The sequence below is a fragment of the Schistocerca cancellata genome, chromosome 7 (assembly GCF_023864275.1).
Source record: "Schistocerca cancellata isolate TAMUIC-IGC-003103 chromosome 7, iqSchCanc2.1, whole genome shotgun sequence".
NCBI lineage: Eukaryota > Metazoa > Arthropoda > Insecta > Orthoptera > Acrididae > Schistocerca > Schistocerca cancellata.
The window spans coordinates 99,278,953-99,301,006 of NC_064632.1; the positions used below are offsets into that span (position 1 = coordinate 99,278,953).

General features: G+C 41.0%; 1 protein-coding gene across 1 annotated transcript in view; it reads right to left on the reverse strand.

Moving 5' to 3' along the window:
* LOC126092654 (neuropeptide FF receptor 1-like) overlaps positions 1–22,054 on the reverse strand; it is a 740,126-nt gene that overhangs the window by 10,991 nt on the left and 707,081 nt on the right. Inside the window, exons 6-7 of the mRNA XM_049908376.1 lie at positions 14,207–14,317; positions 13,473–14,147 (exon numbers count right to left, since the gene is read on the reverse strand). Of these exons, the coding sequence (XP_049764333.1) occupies positions 13,473–14,147; positions 14,207–14,317 (786 nt within the window). The remainder of the gene's footprint in view (positions 1–13,472; positions 14,148–14,206; positions 14,318–22,054) is intronic.

The window sequence follows — 22,054 nt, forward strand, 5'->3', positions numbered from 1 at the left end:
TCTGATGCGGGAGTTTTACTGCATGTACAGAGAAAATGTATTAAGGGTTAAACTTCCCTCCTTTTATCATCGTGTGTGTGTTATCAGAGAGAAAAAGTTTTAAAAGTCTTCATTTGTGTGTAATGTTCGTCGCAAGTCAATAAGCGCTCTATTCGCAAATACTGGACGAATTCTGCGAATTTCCGCACCGTGAGCTGTACTACTTTTTCACCCACCCCCCCTTCCCACCTTTGAAAGGTATGTCGACCTTATTCCCCCCCCCCCTTTCCACCCACAGCGATTTTCTCCAGACAGTACATGATATGTGTACCAGGTTTGGTTGAAACTGATCCATTAGTTTAGTAAGAGACATGGAACATACATACATATATGTGTGCATTCTTTTTTTATATTTATGGATGTGCTTTCCTCAGTAATGCGAGGGAACCAGGTCAGCTGCATTATGGTATCACATTGCATTAATTTACGGTACTTTATCTGTGACTAATCTGCATAACTTCTCTTTTAACTCTTAGAATTTTTTAGTCTTCTGACTGGGGTGATCTGGCCCACCACTAATTCCTTTTCTGTGCCAGTCTCTTCAATTCAGAGTAGCGCATGCAACCTACGTCCTCAATTTTTGCAGGAAGTATTCCAATCTGTAACTACCTCTAAAGTTTTTGCCCTCTACAGCTCCCTCTAGTACCGTGGAAGTCATTCCCTGATTTATTAACAGATGTCCTATCATCCTGCCCTTCTTCTTGTCAGTGTCTTCCACATATTCTTCTTCCCTCCGATTCTGCGCAGAACCCTTTCATTCCTTACCTTATCAGTCCACTTAATTTTCAACATTCGTCTGTAGCACCACATTTCAAATCTTCGATTCTCTTCTGTTCCAGTTTCCCCACAGTCCATGTTTCACTGCTATACAACGGTGTGCTTCAAACGTACATTCTCAGAAATGTTGTCCTCAAATTAAAGCCCATGTATGATACTAGCATACTTTTCTTGGCCAGGATTGCCCTTTGTGCCAGTCCCGTTCTGCTTTTGATGTCCTGCCCCTCATTGATTGTTTTGCTGCCTATATAACAGAATTAACTTCATGTACTTCATGACCATCAATCCTGATGTTAAACTTCACGCTGTTCTCATGTCTGCTACTTCTCATTACTTTCGTCTTTCTTAGATTTACTCTCGTATTCTGCACTGATTAGACGGTTCATTTCATTCGGCAGATCATGTAATTCTCCCTCACTTTCAATGTTATGAGCGAATCGTATAATTGATATCCTTTCACGTTGAATTTTAATTCCATTCGTAATCCTTTCTTTTATTTAGATTACTGCTTCTTCGATATACAGATTGAACAGCAGGGGCGAAAGAATACCTCCCTGCCTTACACTTTTTGTAATCCTAGCACTTCATTCTTGGTCGTCCACTCTTTTTATTCCCTCTTGTGTCTTGTACATATTGTATAATACCCGCCTCTCCCTTTAGCTTACCCCTGTTTCTCTCAAAATTTCGGACATCTTGCATGTTTTTGCACTGTCGAACGCTTTTTACAGGTCGACAAATCATACGAAGGTATCCTCATTTTTCTTTAGTTTTTCTTCCATTATCAATAGCCACGACAGAATTAGATCTTTGGTACTTTATCTTTCCTAAAGCTATATTAATCGTCATCTAACACACCCTCAATTTTCTTTTCCATTCTCATATGTATTATTCATGAGCCGTGTTGTTGTAGTTGTTGTGGTATTCGGTCCTGAGACTGGTTTGATGCAGCTCTCCATGCTACTCTATCCTGTGCAAGCTTCTTCATCTCCCAGTACCTACTGCAACCTACATCCTTCTGAATATGCTTAGTGTATTCATCTCTTGGTCTCCCTCTACAATTTTTACCCTCCACGCTGCCCTCCAATACTAGATTGGTGATCCCTTGATGCCTCACGACATGTCCTACCAACCGATCCCTTCTTCTAGTCAAGGTGTGCCACAAACTTCTCTTCTCCCCAAACCTATTCAATACTTCCTCATTAGTTATGTGAACTACCCATCTAATCTTCAGCATTCTTCTGTAGCAGCACATTTCGAAAGCTTATATTTTCTTCTTGAATAAACTATTTATCGTCCATGTTTCACTTCCATACATGGCTACACTCCATACAAATACTTTCAGGAACGATTTCCTCACACTTAAATCTATACTCGATGTTAACAATTTTCTTTTCTTCAGAAATGCTTTCCTTCCCATTGCCAGTCTACATTTTATATCCTCTCTACTTCGACCATCGTCAGTTATGTTGCTCCCCAAATAGCAAAACTCCTTTACTACTTTAAGTGTCTCATTTCCTAATCTAATTCCCTCAGTATCACCCGAATTAATTCGACTACATTCCATTATCCTCGTTTTGCTTTCGTTGAAGTTCATCCTATCCTCCTTTCAAGACACTGTCCATTCCATTCAACTGCTCTTCCAAGTCCTTTGCCGTCTCTGACAGAATTACAATGTCATCGGCGAACCTCAAAGTTTTTATTTATTCTCCATGGATTGTAATACCTACTCCGAATTTTTCTTTTGTTTCCTTCACTGCTTGCTCCATATAGAGATTGGATAACATCGGGGAGAGGCTACAAACCTGTCTCACTCCCTTCCCAACCACTGCTTCCCTTTCAAGTCCCTCGACTCTTATAACTGCCATCTGGTTTCTGTACAAATTGTAAATAGCCTTTCGCTCCCTGTATTTCCCCCTGCCAACTTCAGAATTTGGAAAAGAGTATTCCAGTCAACATTGTCAAACGTTTTCTCAAAGTCTACAAGTCCTAGAAACATAGGTTTGCCTTTCCTTCATCTAGCTTCTAAGACAAGTCGTAAGGTCAGTATTACCTCACGTGTTCCGATTTTTCTTCAGGAATCCAAACTGATCTTCCCCGAGGTCGGCTTCTACTGTCTGTCTGTAAAGAATTCGCGTTAGTATTTTGCAGCCGTGACTTATTAAACTGATAGTCCTGTAATATTCACATCTGTCAACACCTGCTTTCTTTGGGATTGGAATTATTATATTCTTCTTGAACTCTGACGGTATTTCGCCGGTCTCATACATGTTGCTCACCAGATGGTAGAGTTTTGTCAGGAGTGGCTCTCCCAAGGCTGTCAGTAGTTATAAGGGAATGTTGTCTACTCTCGGGGCCTTGTTTCGATTCAGGTGTTTCAGTGCTCTGTCATACTCTTCACGCAGTTTTGTATCTCCCATTTCATCTTCATCTACATCCTCTTCCATTTCCAAAATATTGTCCTCGAGTACATTGCCCTTGTATAGACCGTCTATATACTCCTTCCACCTTTCTGCTTTCCTTTCTTCGCTTAGAACTGGGTTTCCATCTGAGCTCTTGATACTCATATAAGTGCTTCTCTTTTCTCCAAAGGTCTCTTTAATTTTCCTGTAGGCAGTATCTATCTTACCCCTCGTGAGATAAGCCTCTACATCCTTACATTTGTCCTCTAGCCATCCCTGCTTAGCCATTTTGCACTTCCTGTCGATCTCATTTTTGAGACGTCTGTATTCCTTTTTGCCTGCTTCATTTACTGCATTTTTATATTTTCTCCTTTCATCAATTAAATTCAATATATCTTCTGTTACCCAAGGATTTCTACTAGCCCTCGTCTTTTTACCTACTTGATTCTCTGCTGCCTTCACTAGTTCATTCCTCAAAGCTTTCCATTCTTCTTCTACTGTATTTCTTTCCCCCATTCATTACAATTGTTCCCTTATGCTCTCCCTGAAAGTCTGTACATCCTCTGGTTTAGTCAGTTTATCCAGGTCCCATCTCCTTAAATTCTCAGCATTTTGCAGTTTCTTCAGTTTTAATCTACAGTTGATAACCAATAGATTGTGGTCAGAGACCACATCTGCCCCTGGAAATGCCTTGGAATTTAAAACCTGGTTCATAAATCTCAGTCTTACCATTATATAATCTATCTGAAACCTGTCAGTATCTCCAGTTTTCTTCGATGTATAGAACCCTCTTTTATGATTCTTGAACCAAGTGTTAGCAATGATTAAGTTGTGCTCTGTGCAAAATTCTACCAGGCCTCTTCCTCTTTCATGTCTTCCCTCCAATCCGTATTTACCTACTACGTTTCCTTCTCTCCCTTTTCCTACTGACCAATTCCAGTCACCCATGACTATTAAATTTTCGTCTCCCTTCACTATCTGAATAATTTCTTTTATTTCTTCATACATTTCTTCAATTTCTTCGTCATCTGAAGAGCTAGTTTGCATATAAACTTGTACTACTGTGGTAGGCATGGGCTTCTTATCTATCTTGGCCACAATAATGCGTTCACTATGCTGTTTGTAGTAGCTTACCCGCATTCTTATTTTCCTATTCATTATTAAACCTACTCCTGCATTGCCTCTATTTGATTTTGTATTTATAACCCTGTATTCACCTGACCAGAAGTCTTGTTCCTCCTGCTACCGAACTTCAGTAATTCCCACTATACCTAACTTTAACCGACCCATTTCCCTTTTTAAATTTTCTAACCTACCTGCCCGATTAAGGGATCTGACATTCCACGCCCCGATCCGTAGAACGCCAGTTTTCTTTCTCCTGATAACATCGTCTTGAGTAGTCCCCGCCCGGAGATCCGAATGGGGAACTATTTTACCTCCGGAATATTTTAACCAAGAGGACGCCATCATCATCATCATTTAACACATCCTTGTGGCGTACAGTACATTAAATCAAAGGTGCCAGTCATTGATGTCTCCAATACTGCTGAAATGTGGTTCGTTCCCAAATATTCGAAGCAGACTGTCGAAGTTTCTTTATCTCCTCTCATAGACATAGACCTACAGGAGACGGATGCAGCGAGCAAGTTCACAGTTGACCGCCACCGGTTTGTTAGTCGGCAAGCTATTTGTAGCCAATCGAGAACGATATGTTGTGAGCTGTCACCTTCTTCCACTCTATAATTTTAATAATTCCGTATCATTCATCAAACCACAAAACAACACTCCACGGCAGTGGTGTATTCATTCACATGCTTACAGGTAAAGTTTAATAATGACTTCCACGGTGTTTACCAGGACAGGATGTCAAGATTTTCTTACCGTGAATGACCCATGGTGATATTTATGGGCCTAGCCATTATCAGGAGAGACCCTACAAGGCCATCTGTTTAATCACACTGGAATCATATAAGAGAAATGTATCAAATCTCGGGTTATGAGGGTTATCCGAAGAACATACGCCGCCTTTGATCAAAGAAATCAGTTGTATAAAACATTCTCTGACTTCTTTCCGCCTCATTTCGGGGTATAACCTCCAACTTTCGACGATTAGTCTTCGTCGGTGCCAACGGACAGACCAAACTGCTACTGCACTAACATTTTACAGCTCATAGACCGTTTCTGACTGGTCGGTCTTTATTGAAGGCTGTCACAAGGAGTGTCAACGTACATTCGTATTTCACATTTCTAATTCTCCAGCCTTTTATTACAGAATCCCAGTGTGTAGAAGTTGGAGCAAAACTTTTGTTTCGTCAAACAGTATTTTGTGTTTTTTTGTAAGGCTGTGCTCAGGAACTGCAGGTTCCACCAATCCTCGATTATTAATATTCCGCTGATGTTCTAAACAGCAATGGGTAACGTACGGATGGACTGACAGATCTAACAGGACATCCCCTGTCAATAAATCCCAGCTACCACTAGGCCAAGACTGTCCTTACCCGGCCATAACATCTTTTTATTCTTCTTAGGAGGTTGGAAAATGGATCCTACATCTCAGTCTGTTTCTCTGAATGTAGCATCGTAGTAAGGAAGGAATAAAATTGGTGCCTCTTCCCATGAATGTTCAGCATTTTCACGTTTCCTTTTCTTGGTGAACACTGTCTTCATGTCAAGTCAACCAGAGCAAGAGGATCTTAAACCGTGATAGCAGATACAATCTTAGCGGTGAAGAGAAGCAACCTGTTAATGCAGAGAAGAAGGAGTGATATTCTTTGCAATATTTACGCTACTAAAAAGACGGTGGTGCCACCAGCGCAGACGTCGACACCATCTGCGACAGTATTTCGCAATAACCTACCAATCACACGCCGTCATGGGGTATATAACGCCAGTACAGCAGTGGTTTGGGCTGACGGTTGGCCTTGACGAATGTGATGGAGATAATCCTCAAATGCTCGAGGTTTTACCTGAATTGACGCGACAAGAAATCCGAGAACGTTTTATATAACAATGTCATCGCCAAAGACATCGTTCTCAAAGAAATCAGTAAGTTAAAATCAACTCACTCTATAGAATGCAAGTTACTTTAGCTAATCTATTGCACTTTCGAAATCGAACTATTTGTAACTCAAGTAAGCTGAATCTGCAAAATGAACTCTGTGGGCTTCAGATAAGAGTTAACATTTTGAAAGTGTCACTTCTGAAATCACAAAATTCTGGCTTTAAATTGAACATTCACGTTTTATAAATATAAGATAAACAATGCTCTTATTCCACAGTATGAGAAACAGAAGTGCGTTATATTTTAAAGTATTATTAGATATATTTCCATGTCAATGGGATATCGTTAGTAAAAGTCTTTGTAGGTATTTTATACAGTAGAATCCATCGTCAGTGAGATTGCAATCTTCTTTGTATGGTGTAAAGTTTAAGGGCCAGGAAAACTTAGTTATATTGTTTTGTTTTACTGAACAGCATTATTTATGTAGTCACTGAAAAATTTCTGGAGACGTAACAGTATCATTTCCAATTTTTTCATTATTAACTAAGTGTGGAAAATGTGCACAGAAACCTAAACCAACAAGTGCGTATAAAGCATTAGACATTGTCTCAATAATATCTTTTGTCAGCAGTTTGACGTCTTTAGATGTATTGGAGGCATACGCTTTTGTATCTGGTTTGTTTCTCTACTATTGGTCAAAAGTCATTGGACTAGCTTTTTGACATCTCTTTTCCTATCTTTGGTGTGAGAACACAAACTTTCTGACCGTCTACTACAACAACACCTTTCATGGTTTGTATTAATTGTAATCACCGACCTCACATACAGTTCCCTTCTCTGTCACATCCCTGACTGTTAGGTTATTGTTTGCTGAGCACATACATTCATTTCCGCCGACCTATCCAGTATTCTGCAAAACCACCTCAACTCTGCATCACTTACCTCTCACTTGGCAACCTCCTCCGTTAGGTGTTGCACCGGCTTTCCTCTATTGCACTGACACTGTGAATTTTCCTATTTCCTAAAAAATGTTTGTATGCCTATTGGAAGTTTATTTGTGTATTCTTAAGAACTGTGTACAGTGTAGTGGCAAGTAGCGAACGATTTTGTCACATCCTTGTCCTCATATCTTTCTACATCAGCTCTTAAATCAACTGAAATATTTTCAGCCGAACGCAGTCTACACTTTTCTTCGTTCTCATGAGATCCAACTGATAGCTATTCATTTTAGTATGTGCACAGCTGTACCTTTTTCTTCGAAAAGGTAGAGTATATCAAACGATGTCCAAAGTGTATTTTGACCTTGCGTTTTTTTCTACTTACGTCATTTTCTCAAGCAAAAATTAAGGAGCTGTTAAAATATGTCAGCGCGAGTGAATATCTGCAATGGTTTATTAAGGAGAAAAAGACAAGAGAGGGAAGAAAGCGAATTATTGGAGAAAAGCATGAAACGAAAGAGGATAATGTCTTTTAGTAATCTTCTCTTACCTAATATTTCAATATCATTTCCCATTTTTCACATAATTCGCTAAGTTCCTGTTCCTTTTTAAGTCCTCTAGCTCTCCATCCATGTATACTGAAACGTTCTGCCGTCCATATCTTCCATATTTTCACCAAGATTCATATATTTTCCTATTGTTAAATTTCCCTTTTCAATTTTCTATGTAGTTGAATGACACTAGCTTTTAACATGGCTATGTAACCTAAACTTATAGTGAAATAACTAATAATGTGCTCGTTTCAGTTCTAGGGCATATTATAAAATCTTTGTTTTAGCCGTAATAGTTAATTCTGTTACTCACCTTGTTACATTGTAGGACTGTTGACCCCCGTGTCACACAATCTGACTTGCATCAGAGCCTTAACTTGACAGCTTATTTCACTGAAAATAAGACGATACTATTTATGAATAGAATTAATTGAAGAATTCAAGTTGGTAATAGTTTTCTGATGGCTTCCGTATGATTACATATATGTGTTTCAGTTATTATTGTTAAAAATTTCATTATTTTCTTACGCGGATTCTTTATTTGTGGCGAAAGTTCTGCTATAGCGCAAGTAACGAGTACGCCTCTCGTAAAACTAACACTTGCGTTGCTGAGTAAGGAAAAAGACTTGTGTGATTTATTCAAATGTGAAAATGTTAGCGGTGCTACCAGATACATCTAGAACTTCAGAACAACTATGAGAATAATAAGAATTTCTGATGAGTTTTTTTGTGGCATATGTTACTCCTATAGATAGATTCAGTCTAAAACAAGATGATGAAAGTGAAAGTTCCCGTTATACTCACATTTTCGGTAATTGGCTAGCATGAAGTAAGATTATTACACAGAAAACTGAATCGCTGGAACAGATACATAAGGTTAGACATTCCCTTTAAACAGTTTATGTAAATGTGGCAGTTTAACGTTCCTACTCATTGGTATGGGATCAATTTATTAATTGCATCTCTTGTCTAAGGAAGAAGGCAACGGATAGAACGTAATATTTTATCCATTACTGGATCATTAGAAAAGCGGCACTGAATCAGTTAGTCGTTTTAAATCATTAAAGCATTTATTTTACAAATGTATAATCACAACGTTTATTGACTTTGGTGAAACGAATGCTGCCCTGAGGCTATGTGCTTCGTAACAATAGCAACAACAACGACAGAAGAAACAAATACAAGCCGCTTACACACATATTACATACACATTACAATTAACATTAATAACAGTAACCATACACTATAGAGACAGCTGCACCCTTTTGAGACATGCAGGCAGAAATCAAAAGTCTTAACAATAAATCTGAAGTAGCTGATGCAAGGCCCATGACACAGGAGCCGTCGCACGCAGATTGTACTTCCTGGAGAACTTCGTGAGAATAACAACTATAATTTCAAGTATCGATTCACTTTGTATTATTCCGGTACCGAACAAGGAGGAAAATCAGGTGGGTACACTTGTAATACACACTGACAATGAGTCGCAAGACGTCCTTCTCCATACACTAACAGATAGGGATTCACAGATATTTCGTATTACAAAACATTTTCCTTAATTCTACATGGTACTAACTACATAGTAAAACACCCATACAACAAGACTTATGAGAATCTGCAACAGATGCGTAACAGAGAATAATAATTCAACACAGCTACAAAATTAGCAAAATGCGCACAATAATACACTTCATATTTTCCTTGTCGCTGAGGGCAAAATTAACTTTTTGTATTTGGTTTTGCAGTGCAATTGAAGATAGATGTAGTTAATATTCCGTTGTGCAGATATCATCCTTTAGAATTACAAGAAAAAACACTACGTACTTACGCAGCAAGGAGTTTTGCACGAGTTCCGGATGCGACTACAACAAGTTCGCGAGCTATGATAACAGTCGCCGAGTGTAGGTAACATATTTCTAAAACTCAATGTACCATTTCTATTTTCAGCGTCTTAATGGATATTATTTTACCCCCAGCAACCTATTTTAACAATATCGATGAGGATTTATGTACAATATATGTTACAAAAACTCAGCAGACTTTAGGTTAAGGATTTCGTCACACTCGTGGCCTGTATTGTTTGTTGGCATAGCAAATGTAAAGTACATGTCGATAAAGAATTTTTCCGAGAATCAGCACTTCAGTTATAACTTGGGATCTTCTTCATCCTAACAGTTGCTGGCCAGAAGACATTTAAAATGTGTCTGAACTCGGTACACAGAAACCTCCATAATCCTATAGTAAAAGCGGTTAAGGTACAGTATTACTTGAATATTTACAGTATTCATTTACAGATCTACAACGTTCCTGATATCCCAGGCGTTACTTGTAAGAAGCTCCTCATTATCGGACTGGAACAGGAGGCGATGCGTATTTTCGCAAAACTATTCAGCGCAGGCAATGTAATCACTGAGGCGGACAGTAATCACTAAAGTTTCCACGCGAAAATGATATGTATCTTTTCAGTTGAATAGTTATCACTTGCAACTGTTTCTCGAAATTTCGAAAGGGTCTTAGGAAAAACAAACAACTCAATTCCAATTTTAACTGAAAATAATTGCTTTTAACGTAATGGATGTCCTACAATTTGACCAGAATTTGGTGACTTACGTGTCAATACCACAGTTTAACCAGTCCTGTTTGCCTGAAACCGCCAGTTCGTTACATTTTTTTTTAAGCCGCAGTGCCTTTAACATGAAACTTCCTATGGTGCTGATACACAGAGACACCTAGGGGCACTTCTACGAATGTAGTGATTTGTAGCAGTCGTCATACCATCCAAAGCAACTGTCAGCGAGGAGATTGAGCTACATCGTTGTAGGAGAGTGTGACAGTCGGTCCTTTTATAGCGGCGATAGTGAGTTGATTGACATTGAAAGTAAGTATATCTAAAGTTATTGTAACGCAAGTTTGATTCGTTGAGTTCGTAGGGCCGATCTGTAGTGATTAATTAGGAGAAGAAGAACTTCGTAACCGAGATCGCTATAAAAAAACTTTATTGTAGACAACCTGTTTCCGTAAAAGTAAGTTACTATCTTGAGATCTTCATAAAGGTTATTACAAACGTCTTGTGCCACCTACACACAAAAGCTTTCCATTGAATTCTGAGGTACATAGATAATGAAACGAGCGAAGCGTTCACACGTCAAAATTAAAATTACTATGTGTATCACAATTCGCCGGAACATCATTCCCATAACATAACACTTCGCACCTGCCAGGGAGCCACAAGATTAACTGTCTTAGTTATTCTTTTGGCGCTTGGTAGGCATGACGTGTTATGTTTTGTTACTACAAACAAGACGTTTGGAGTAACCTTTATGAAGAACTGAATGGTAACTTAGTTTTATCGAAATCGGGTATCTACAATGAAGTTTTTTTTGTAGAGATCTCGGATGAGATGCTCTTCTTCTGCTGCGTAACGTAAGTTTGAGTTTACACTATTGCTTTTGTGAGTGGCTTCGAAATTAAACCACTGGTCCCGTAAGTGGTTTTAATACAAAATTTATTAAATTTCAGGTCAATTTTCAGAATCACAATCGAGATGAGCTTCTAATCACATTTCGTTATTACTATATTTTATGTATCAAGGAAGGTTCGACATCTATGAAGGATGTTAATTTGCTTTCAGATATCACATGGGAAGACGGGTGTTTGAAACCTATGTGATCAGTGGTTCCAAAATGAGACCACTTCCTTAAAACAAGTGAGTGTCCACTATTTGTCAATTGCTGTCTGTTGATAACAACGGTTAATGTAGTGAAAAATTTTAAAATTATGTTCCAAAGCGAAACCACCTCCATAAAATAATTGAGGGTTTACTTTCTGCCAGTTTCGGCATGTACCCGTTGCTTACAACGATAATAACAGTTACTTTTGTGAGTTATTTTAAAATATTTTTGTTTTCATGTTGTTGGGACTTGACGGGGTTAAAAAAGTAAATAATTCTATCTTGAAAGTAGAACAGAGTTGTTTAAGTTTCAAAGTAGTCATCAGTAATCAGATTTCTAACTGCGTTACTAGTCCAACTCTTCTCTAATTCTTCTCCACCACAGAGACTTATAAAGAGATAAAACGAACTTCTCGATCTGGAGATCGAGAGAAGTGATGTAACTGAATCCACTCTTAAATGGATTTTTTTTAAAAGCAGCTTAATAAATACTTCAAGGAAAAAGCTGTAATAATTTTGGGAAGTGAATGGCTATGCACACCGGCCTGCTACAAGAAGTGTTTTTGCTTTGGAAGCGTCGACCTCTTTGCGTCGTCGTCATGACAAATTGCGATCGTTTTTCAGAGCTGCCAAGGAAGCCCTACATATCGCCTCTTCAAGCAGGCTATCAATCATTTTGTAGCTTCTTTGGACAGCGCCACTCGTGATGGTCGATCATCACTTTCTTTGACACTGGTGCATTGCGTTTCGGTATGTAGCTACCGCCCGTGTGTCTTTCCCAACATCAGGGGCCTCATCTCTCCGGCAAGAGAGACTAATGACATTAGTTTATTCCACAGTGCGATTTCAACATCGATAAGGTCTGTAAGAAACAAAATCTACAGTTTATCGTCTTCCACTACTCTCTTAACCTGTATATTTCTAACAGAAGATGACTTCAAAAACGAATCCTTAATAAGTTATTACCTTAATGCAATAATAAGGTCGTAGCTGCTACCACTATATGTGTTACAATTTCTCGGAGGAAATATGTGTAAGAGATCAACTGCTTTATGGAACCAAGCGAGGAACACGTAGGAAAAGTAAATATCACGTTACCGAGGTGCATGTCCACCATCATAAAATGATTTACTGTTGACTGTGCTGCGACTGTGTAACCTGATGAGAGACCATCCATTAGGAAACGTCACAAACGAAATCAGTTTCTCATCACATTCATTAAATCTTGGTAACACCACTGAGATGGTTAAACCAACGATTCGATTCTGCAGAAGCAAAGAAAGCTCATTCGAACAATTAAAAGTCAGATTGAGACTCTTAAAGACGTCGTAAACGTAATTCCTTCATACTGGGTCAATAGGCGCTACATTCTCACTGCATTAGGAAACAGTGTGTCCGGTACCATCGTCAGCTGAGTGTCGCTCTGCAAGTGTATGAAGTTTGAAAGTGTGCTTTTGCAGACATGTGTAACAGCAGCTCGTAGTCGACTTTAACTTGACAGGTAACGCCAATAAACTCATTAATTCCATACTGGAACCAACTGATATTACTGGTCACATTACAGTACTTCAGACTATTACTTTCGTTATTATGAAAATTCAGTATGACCTTTTTCATAATGTCTCCAGCTTAGGCCATTGGAGCTATATTCCCGTTTCATACTTGATGTGCACCGATTAGAATTGAAGTTGATAAACTACGGAATTGTACACAACACATTATTTCCATAATGGAAGCAATACACTATATTAATTAATGCACGAAGGGTTATTCCCATGATTAGCACACGTTGTTATGACTAGGTTACACAGTATCTTAGACATTATGAAAATCGAGTTCTTTTCTATTTCATTCTACGATCAGTATTCTAGTGGGTACTTTTCCACAATGAACGCCATTAATTTTAAATTAGAGTTTTTGCCTAATGTGAGTCGCAATCCACAGTCCAGCGGACCCTCAATAGTAGGTAGACGTATTGCCACAGTCACTTAGATTAAGTTTAATATAGTTTATAAACCTCGCTGTCATCACAGAAAGGCAATAAGAGATTGAAATACTGGGAAATATCACTCGAATTGGACTTGCTAAGGTTCATACGTTAGATTCTGCTGTGAAGAAACTACCAGCAGTGTAGTAAGTGGCTGACGAGGAGCTGATGGACTCGTGCGATCGCTGTTTCACAGGAGCGAAAGCCTCACGCTTTGTCGTCACTTGTCCGGTAGTACCTGAGGACGAGTTTCCTGACTGCTCACATGGGAAATCATCAAGTTCAGTCATAGTAAGGGGATCCGCAACGGAGTCACTGAGTTGCGTCAGTCTTGTAGGGTGTCTCTCTGCAGCAGAGATCTGCATCACCGAAGGGGCGGATGCCGTAGAAGGAGAAGACTGGACAGAGTTGTGGCTGTGGTGGGAGTTCACGGAGCGCCACATCTTGGCCACGCGCTTCAGTATCCACGGGCCCCTGTGATCCGAGCGCGTCGCCGCCGGGAAGTCCTCGACCCGGCCGTGCGACGCCGGCGGCGCCGACTTGGACGACAGATCCGACTCGCCGGAGGACTCAGAACGCTCACTGAGTCCGGAATCCAGCGAGCGGCAAGCTCTGCGCACGCGTTTGGCCCCGAACAGGTTCCCGCGCCGGCAGGAGCTGGACAGCCCCGGTGAGGGCGCGGGACGGGGAATGGGTTGTCCGCCCAGCGGCCGCGGCTGCGCTAGTCGTACAGGTGGACGGTGGCCAGCAGGTCCCTGCTGGCGGTGCCCGACGACGAGGCGCCGCTGGCGAAGCGGACGCGCCGCGAGCCGCTAGACGGAGGCCGGTCCTAGGGGCCGTGCGCCGTTCCCCCGCGCAGGTAGCAGCGACGATGCGGGCTGTGCGCCGACGAGTCGAAGCCGCTGCCGCTGGACGTGGTCCGGCTGGCACCCGCCGCGCGTGGCGGCGCTCGGATCTGCAACCACAAGACGACGCAAACAAAACAACCGCGCCGACAGAGTGGCAGTCACGGCTCTGGGATCTGCAATCACAAGACGACGCAAACAAAACAGCCGCGCCGACAGAGTGGCAGCCACGAGTTTGGGATCTGCAATCACAAGACGACGCAAACAAAACAACCGCGCCGACAGAGTGGCAGCCACGGCTCTGGCATCTGCAACCACAAGACGACGCAAACAAAACACATGCACCAACCAAGTGTAGCCACAGGTCTTGGATCTGCATCCACAAGACGACACAGACAAAACAACCACGCCGACAGAGTGGCAGCCACGGCTCTGGGATCTGCAATCACAAGACAATGTAAACAAAACGCCCACACCAATTTATTACCAGCCATGGCTCTGCAATCTGCAACCACAAGATAACACAACTACACATCGAGCCATGTTAGTGACAACTGCAGCTCTAGGATCTGCAACCACAAGAGGTTTCAAACAAAATACCTGTGACAATGACAACCATGGCTCTGGAGTTAGGAACTACAAGACGACAGAAACAAAACACCCACGCCAGAAATGGCTCTGGGACTTGCAATCAGAAGACGACGAAAACAGAACATCCTCACTAGCAATGTAGCCGATATAGCTCGGGAACCCCATGAACCATGGACCTTGCCGTTGGTGGGGAGGCTTGTGTGCCTCAATGATACAGATGGCCGTACCGTAGGTGCAACCACAACGGAGGGGTAACTGTTGAGAGACCAGACAAACGTGTGGTTCCTGAAGAGGAGCAGCAGCCTTTTCAGTAGTTGCAAGGGCAACAGTCTGGATGATTGACTTATCTGGCATTGCAACACTAACCAAAACGGCCTTGCTGTGCTGGTACTACGATCAGCTGAAAGCAAGGGGAAACTACAGCCGTAATTTTTCCCGAGGGAGTGCAGCTTTACTGTATGGTTAGATGATCATGGCGTCCTCTTGGCTAAAATATTCCGGAGGTAAAATAGTCCCCCGTCCGGATCTCCGGGCAGGGACTACTCAAGAGGACGTCGTTATCAGGACAAAGAAAACTGGCGTTCTACGGATCGGAGCGTGGAATGTCAGATCCCTTAATCGGGCAGGTAGGTTAGAAAATGGGAAATGGGATAGGTTGAAGTTAGATATAGTGGGAATTAGTGAAGTTCGGTGGCAGGAGGAATAAGACTTTTGGTCAGGCGAATACAGGGTTATAAATACAAAATCTAATAGGGGTAATGCAGGAGTAGGTTTAATATTGAATAAAAGAATAGGAGTACGGATAAGCTACTACCAACAGCATAGTGAACGCATTATTGTGGCCAAGACAGACACGAAGCCCATGCCTACTGCAGTAGTACATGTTTATATGCCAACTAGCTCTGCAGATGATGAAGAGATTGATGAAATGTATGATGAGATAAAAGAGATTATTCAGATAGTGAAAGGAGACGAAAATTTAATAGTCATGGGTGACTTGAATTCAGTAGTAGGAAAAGAGGAAACATAGTGGGTGATTATGGATTGGGGGAGAGATATGAAAGAGGAAGCCGTCTGGTAGAATTTTGCACTGAGCATAACTTAATCATAGCTAACACTTGCTTCAAGAATCATGAAAGAAGGTTGTATACATGGAAGAATCCTGGAGGTACTAGAAGGTATCAGATAGATTAGATAATTGTAAGACAGGGATTTAGGAATCATGTTTTAAATTGTAAGACATTTCCAGGGGCAGATGTGGACTCTGACCACAATCTATTGGTTATCAACTATAGATTAAAACTGAAGAAACTGCAAAAAGGTGGGAATTTAAGGAGATGGGACCTGGATAAACTGAAATAACCAGAGGTTGTACAGACTTTTAAGGAGAGTATAAGGGAACAATTGACAGCAGTGGGTGAAAGAAATACAGTAGAAGAAGAATGGGTAGCTCTGAGAACCGAAGCAGTGAAGGCAGCAGAGGATCAAGTAGGTAAAAAGACGAGGCCTAGTAGAAATCCATCGGTAACAGAAAAAATATTGAATTTGATTGATGAAAGGAGAAATAAAAAAAACGCAGTAAATGAAGCAGGCAAAAAGGAATACAAACGTCTCAAAAATGAGATCGACAGGAGATGCAAAATGGCTAAGCAGGGATGGCTAGAGGACAAATGTAAGGATGTAGAGGCTTATCTCACTAGGGTTAAGATAGATACTGCCTACAGGAAAAATAAAGAGACCTTTGGAGAAGAGAGAGCCACTTGTATGAATATCAAGAGCTCAGATGGAAACCTAGTTCTAAGCAAAGAAGTGAAAGCAGAAAGGTGGAAGGAGTATATAGAGGATTTATACAAGGGCGATGTACTTGAGGACAATATTATGGAAATGGAAGAGGATGTAGATGAAGATAAAATGGGAGATACAATACTGCGTGAAGAGTTTGACAGAGCACTGAAACACCTGAGTCGAAACAAGGCCCCGGGAGTAGACAACATTCCATTGGAACTACTGACGGCCTTGGGAGAGGCAGTCCTGACAAAACCATCTGGTGAGCAAGATGTATGAGACAGGCGAAATTCCCTCAGACTTCAAGAAGAATATAATAATTCCAATCCCAAAGAAAGCAGGTGTTCACAGATGTGAAAATTACCGAACTATCAGAATAATAGGTCACAGCTGCAAAATACTAACGCAAATTCTTTACAGACGAATGGAAAAACTGGTAGAAGCCGATCTCGGGGAAGATCAGTTTGGATTCCGTAGAAATATCGGAAGACGTGAGGCAATACCGACCCTATGACTTATCTTAGAAGAAAGATTAAGGAAAGGCAAACCTACATTTATAACATTTGTAGACTTAGAGAAAGCTTTTGACAATGTTGACTGGAATACTGTCTTTCAAATTCTAAAGGTGGCGGGGGTAAAATACAGGGAGCGAAAGGCTATTTACAATTTGTACAGAAACCAGATGGCAGTTATAAGAGTCGAGGGGCATGAAAGGGAAGCAGCGGTTGGGAAGGGAGTAAGACAGGGTTGTAGCCTGTCCCCGATGTTATTCATTCTATATATTGAGCAAGCAGTAAAGGAAACAAAAGAAAAATTCGGAGTAGGTATTGAAGTCCATGGAGAAGAAATAAAAACTTTGAGTTTCACCGATGACATTGTAATTCTGTCAGAGACAGCAAAGGACTTGGAAGAGCAGTTGAACGGAATGGATAGTGTCTTGAAAGGAGGATATAAAATGAACTTCAACCAAAACGAGGATATTGGAATGCAGTCGAATTAAGTTGGGTGATACTGACGAAATTAGATTAGGAAATGAGACACTTATAGTAGTAAAGGAGTTTTGCTATTTGGGGAGCAAAATAACTGACGATGGTCGAAGTAGAGAGGATATAAAATGTAGACTGGCAATGGCAAGGAAAGCGTTTCTGAAGAAGAGAAATTTGTTATCATCGCGTATAGATTTAAATGTCAGGAAGTCGTTTCTGAAAGTATTTGTATGGAGTGTAGCCATGTATGGAAGTGAAACATGGACGATAAATAGTTTGGACAAGAAGAGAATAGAAGCTTTCGAAATGCGGTGCTACAGAAGAATGCTGAAGATTAGATGGGTAGATCGCATAACTAATGAGGAGGTATTGAATAGAATTGGGGAGAAGAGGAGTTTGTGGCACAACTTGACAAGAAGAAGGGATCGGGTGGTAGGACATGTTCTGAGGTATCAAGGGATCACAAATTTAACATTGGAGGGCAGCCTGGAGGGGAAAAATCGTAGAAGGAGACCAAGAGATGAATACACTAAGGAGATTTAGAAAGATGTAGGTTGCAGTAAGTACTGGGAGTTGAAGAAGCTTGCACAGGATAGAGTAGCATGGAGAGCTGCATCAAACCAGTCTCAGGACTGAGGACAACAACAACAACAGCTCGTGATGAACGGCCACAAGATGGCGCAAGGAAAATGCCAACACTCATCCTCTGGCAGGCGCAGCACCATAATCTGAAACAAGATGACACAAACAAAGCAGTGACCCAAATACAGCCACTACTATGAAAGCTGCACCAGTAATATGATAGATAGAAACACTTGGTGAAGTAGCATACACAACTTTAGAATCTGCTGCAACAAAATAACACAGTTTATTAGTGGTTTGGTTAGTTACACATCCATAAATCATTCGAAAGATTCTCTTATCTAAATGATGTGAAACGGGTCAGTTTGCAATATATGTGCATACCAGGTGGTTCACCTGCTGTTACTAATATCGTTTTATGTTTTCCACAATATTCTATCTGCCTTTCAAAGATACAAGCGAGATTTCCGTATTCCCTCGCTTGCTGAGCTCTAACTATTAGTCCTACAGAAAAAATGAACAGTACCACTTTGTAGGAAATTTAATGTTGCTAAATTCTGTATGGGATACGTTTTCGCTTGAAGCCACGGTTTTCGAGATATTCAAGAGAAACGTACAAAAGTAACCCTCAGACCACATCACCACACCACACACAAACCTCACCAGTCAGAATTTCTGCTACGCCGTTCGTGGCATTCCCTCCCACCACTGCACCATGATTTCCGACTACAAGAACTATTCCCAATATTCTACAAATTTTGGTTTGTATTGATTGGCCTCTTATGGCATCTGCATTGTTGGCTATTTCCTTAATTTTGTTAATTTAAACATGCGCGTCAGGGTAAGGAATGAAAAACGAGTTTTGGAAATGTTACACTAAAACTAATTACCTTGATTTTTTAATCCAAACTTAACTTTTACGAGTGCTGTATCTTCTTAGTCAGAAGTCCTGACGAATACGATGATGTAGCAGTTTATTTTAAGTTATTAAAATTCAAAAAATTGTTAGGTCAGATTTATATAAACATCATGTTTACAATTTTTAAGTGCTAGATTAAGCGGGTGGTGTAATAAGGCCAGTCAATGACGACCAAAAAAGCTGGAATGTGGGAAATAATACCTGTAGTCACAAATTTATGGGGAGTTGCAGGAGGGCCTGCCATGGACAACACACTATAAATACAAGCAGAAACATATCCAAAATTTCACTACATTAATTTTTCTATGAAAAGATCCTTTCATGTATATAGTTTACGCGTATCGAGAGAGAGAATATCAAAATCCCGCGCGTGGTTTCTGAAGGTGATATACAATATTGCAGGTTGCATAAACCTGTATAAAGGGCAGTCAAATGAAACCGAGACGCATGGAAAAGAAGTAAGTAAACTATTATTTAAAAAATAATCACCATAACCATTAATTCATTTGCCCCACTGTGAGATAAGACGGTCAATGACTTCATGGAAAATTGTTTGCGGTTGCGTCCGGAGCCGTGCTTGTACACAAGCGTATACCTCTTTGTCCGAAGCAGATTGAAGGCCACGAATGTCTTCCTTCAAGGATCCAAAAATGTAGTAGTCAACAGTGCGCTTCAATTTTTACAAAGTGCCGACGTATAGATGTACGTTAGTAGTGCCACCTTGTACCAGAAAGTCAGTAAGCAGTGGACCCTTACAGCCAAAGAAAAAGGTCATTGCAAATATTCTGGAGCTCTCAAACCTTTTGTTTCAACTACGCTACAGAAGTTTTGCTGGCAACCAGTTACACATTCTCCATGAAGTCCCGATCCTTTGCCATGCCAGTTTATATTTTTGAGCTCTCAAGAAAGATATTCCTGGCCGTCGATTCAGTGTGGACGAAGAGCTGCCTACCTGGGGACAATCCTAGTTCCGTTGGTAATCGCAAATATTTTTTCATGACTGCCTTGTCTCACAGTGGGTGATTGCTTTTGACGTAATATATTACTTACTTTTTTTAACTTGCTATTTTACTTGCCAGAGAGCTTATGTCATTGGAAAATGATGAAATATTTTTATTGATGCATATTGATTTCCGAGCCATTGACAGCTTTAATAATGGGTATTAAATGTCATTTATTCCTCTAGTGTCTCAGGTGACGACATCACTACTCTTCTCAAATTGTGATGGATTATTGATGATGAATTTCATTACCAAATATACGAGGGCAGTTCAATAAGTAATGCAACACATTTTTTTTTCTGAAATAGGGGTTGTTTTATTCAGCATTGAAATACACCAGGTTATTCCCCAATCTTTTAGCTATACAACACTATTTTTCAACGTAATCTCCATTCAATGCTACGGCCTTACGCCACCTTGACATGAGGGCCTGTATGCCTGCACGGTACCATTCCACTGGTCGATGTCGGAGCCAACGTCGTACTGCATCAATAACTTCTTCATCATCCGCGTAGTGCCTCCCACGGATTGCGTCCTTCATTGGGCCAAACATATGGAAATCCGACGGTGCGAGATCGGGGCTGTAGGGTGCATGAGGAAGAACAGTCCACTGAAGTTTTGTGAGCTCCTCTTGGGTGCGAAGACTTGTGTGAGGTCTTGCGTTGTCATGAAGAAGGAGAAGTTCGTTCAGATTTTTGTGCCTACGAACACGCTGAAGTCGTTTCTTCAATTTCTGAAGAGTAGCACAATACACTTCAGAGTTGATCGTTTGACCATGGGGAAGGACATCGAACAGAATAGCCCCTTCAGCGTCCCAGAAGACTGTAACCATGACTTTACCGGCTGAGGGTATGGCTTTAAACTTTTTCTTGGTAGGGGAGTGGGTTCGGCGCCACTCCATTGATTGCCGTTTTGTTTCAGGTTCGAAGTGATGAACCCATGTTTCATCGCCTGTAACAATCATTGACAAGAAATTGTCACCCTCAGCCACATGACGAGCAAGTAATTCCGCACAGATGGTTCTCCTTTGCTCTTTATGGAGTTCGGTTAGACAACGAGGGACCCAGCGGGAACAAACCTTTGAATACCCCAACTGGTGAACAATTGTGACAGCACTACCAACAGAGATGTCAAGTTGAGCACTGAGTTGTTTGATGGTGATCCGTCGATCATCTCGAACGGGTGTGTTCGCACGCTCCGCCATTGCAGGAGTCACAGCTGTGCACGGCCGGCCCGCACGCGGGAGATCAGTCTTGCTTGACCTTGCGGCGATGATGACACACGCTTTGCCCAACGACTCACCGTGCTTTTGTCCACTGCCAGAACACCGTAGACATTCTGCAAGCGCCTATGAAAATCTGAGATGCCCTGGTTTTCCGCCAAAAGAAACTCGATCACTGCCCGTTGTTTGCAACGCACATCCGTTACAGACGCCATTTTAACAGCTCCGTACAGCGCTGCCACCTGTCGGAAGTCAATGAAACTATACGAGACGAAGCGGGAATGTTTGAAAATATTCCACAAGAAATTTCCGGTTTTTTCAACCAAAATTGGCCGAGAAAAAAAATGTGTTGCATTACTTATTAAACTGCCCTCGTACATACGGTGATGGAGCACTTAAAATGCCTAATTTCTTGAAGAGTTTCCCATAGAACGCCAGCATGTGAGCGTCAAAAATTGCTCTTACTGCTCGCTTTTGTGTAATCATTACTTTCTTTCTAAGTGAGTAGTTACCCCCTGAAAATTATTCGACAAGACGTTATTCGGTGAAACTATACAAGATATGCGAGGAGGCTGATTCGTTAAATTTCAAGACTAACACTTCCACGAGAAGCCCAAGCAGCTGAACTTAGCTGTTTGAATGAGGAGCTTAGTAATATGCTCTCTGCCATTTCAAGTTTTCAACAACTTGTACGCCCAAAAATCTGAAGCAGTCTACCCTATTTACCGACGCCTGTTCGTGATGTGCTTCTCAGTTGTTGG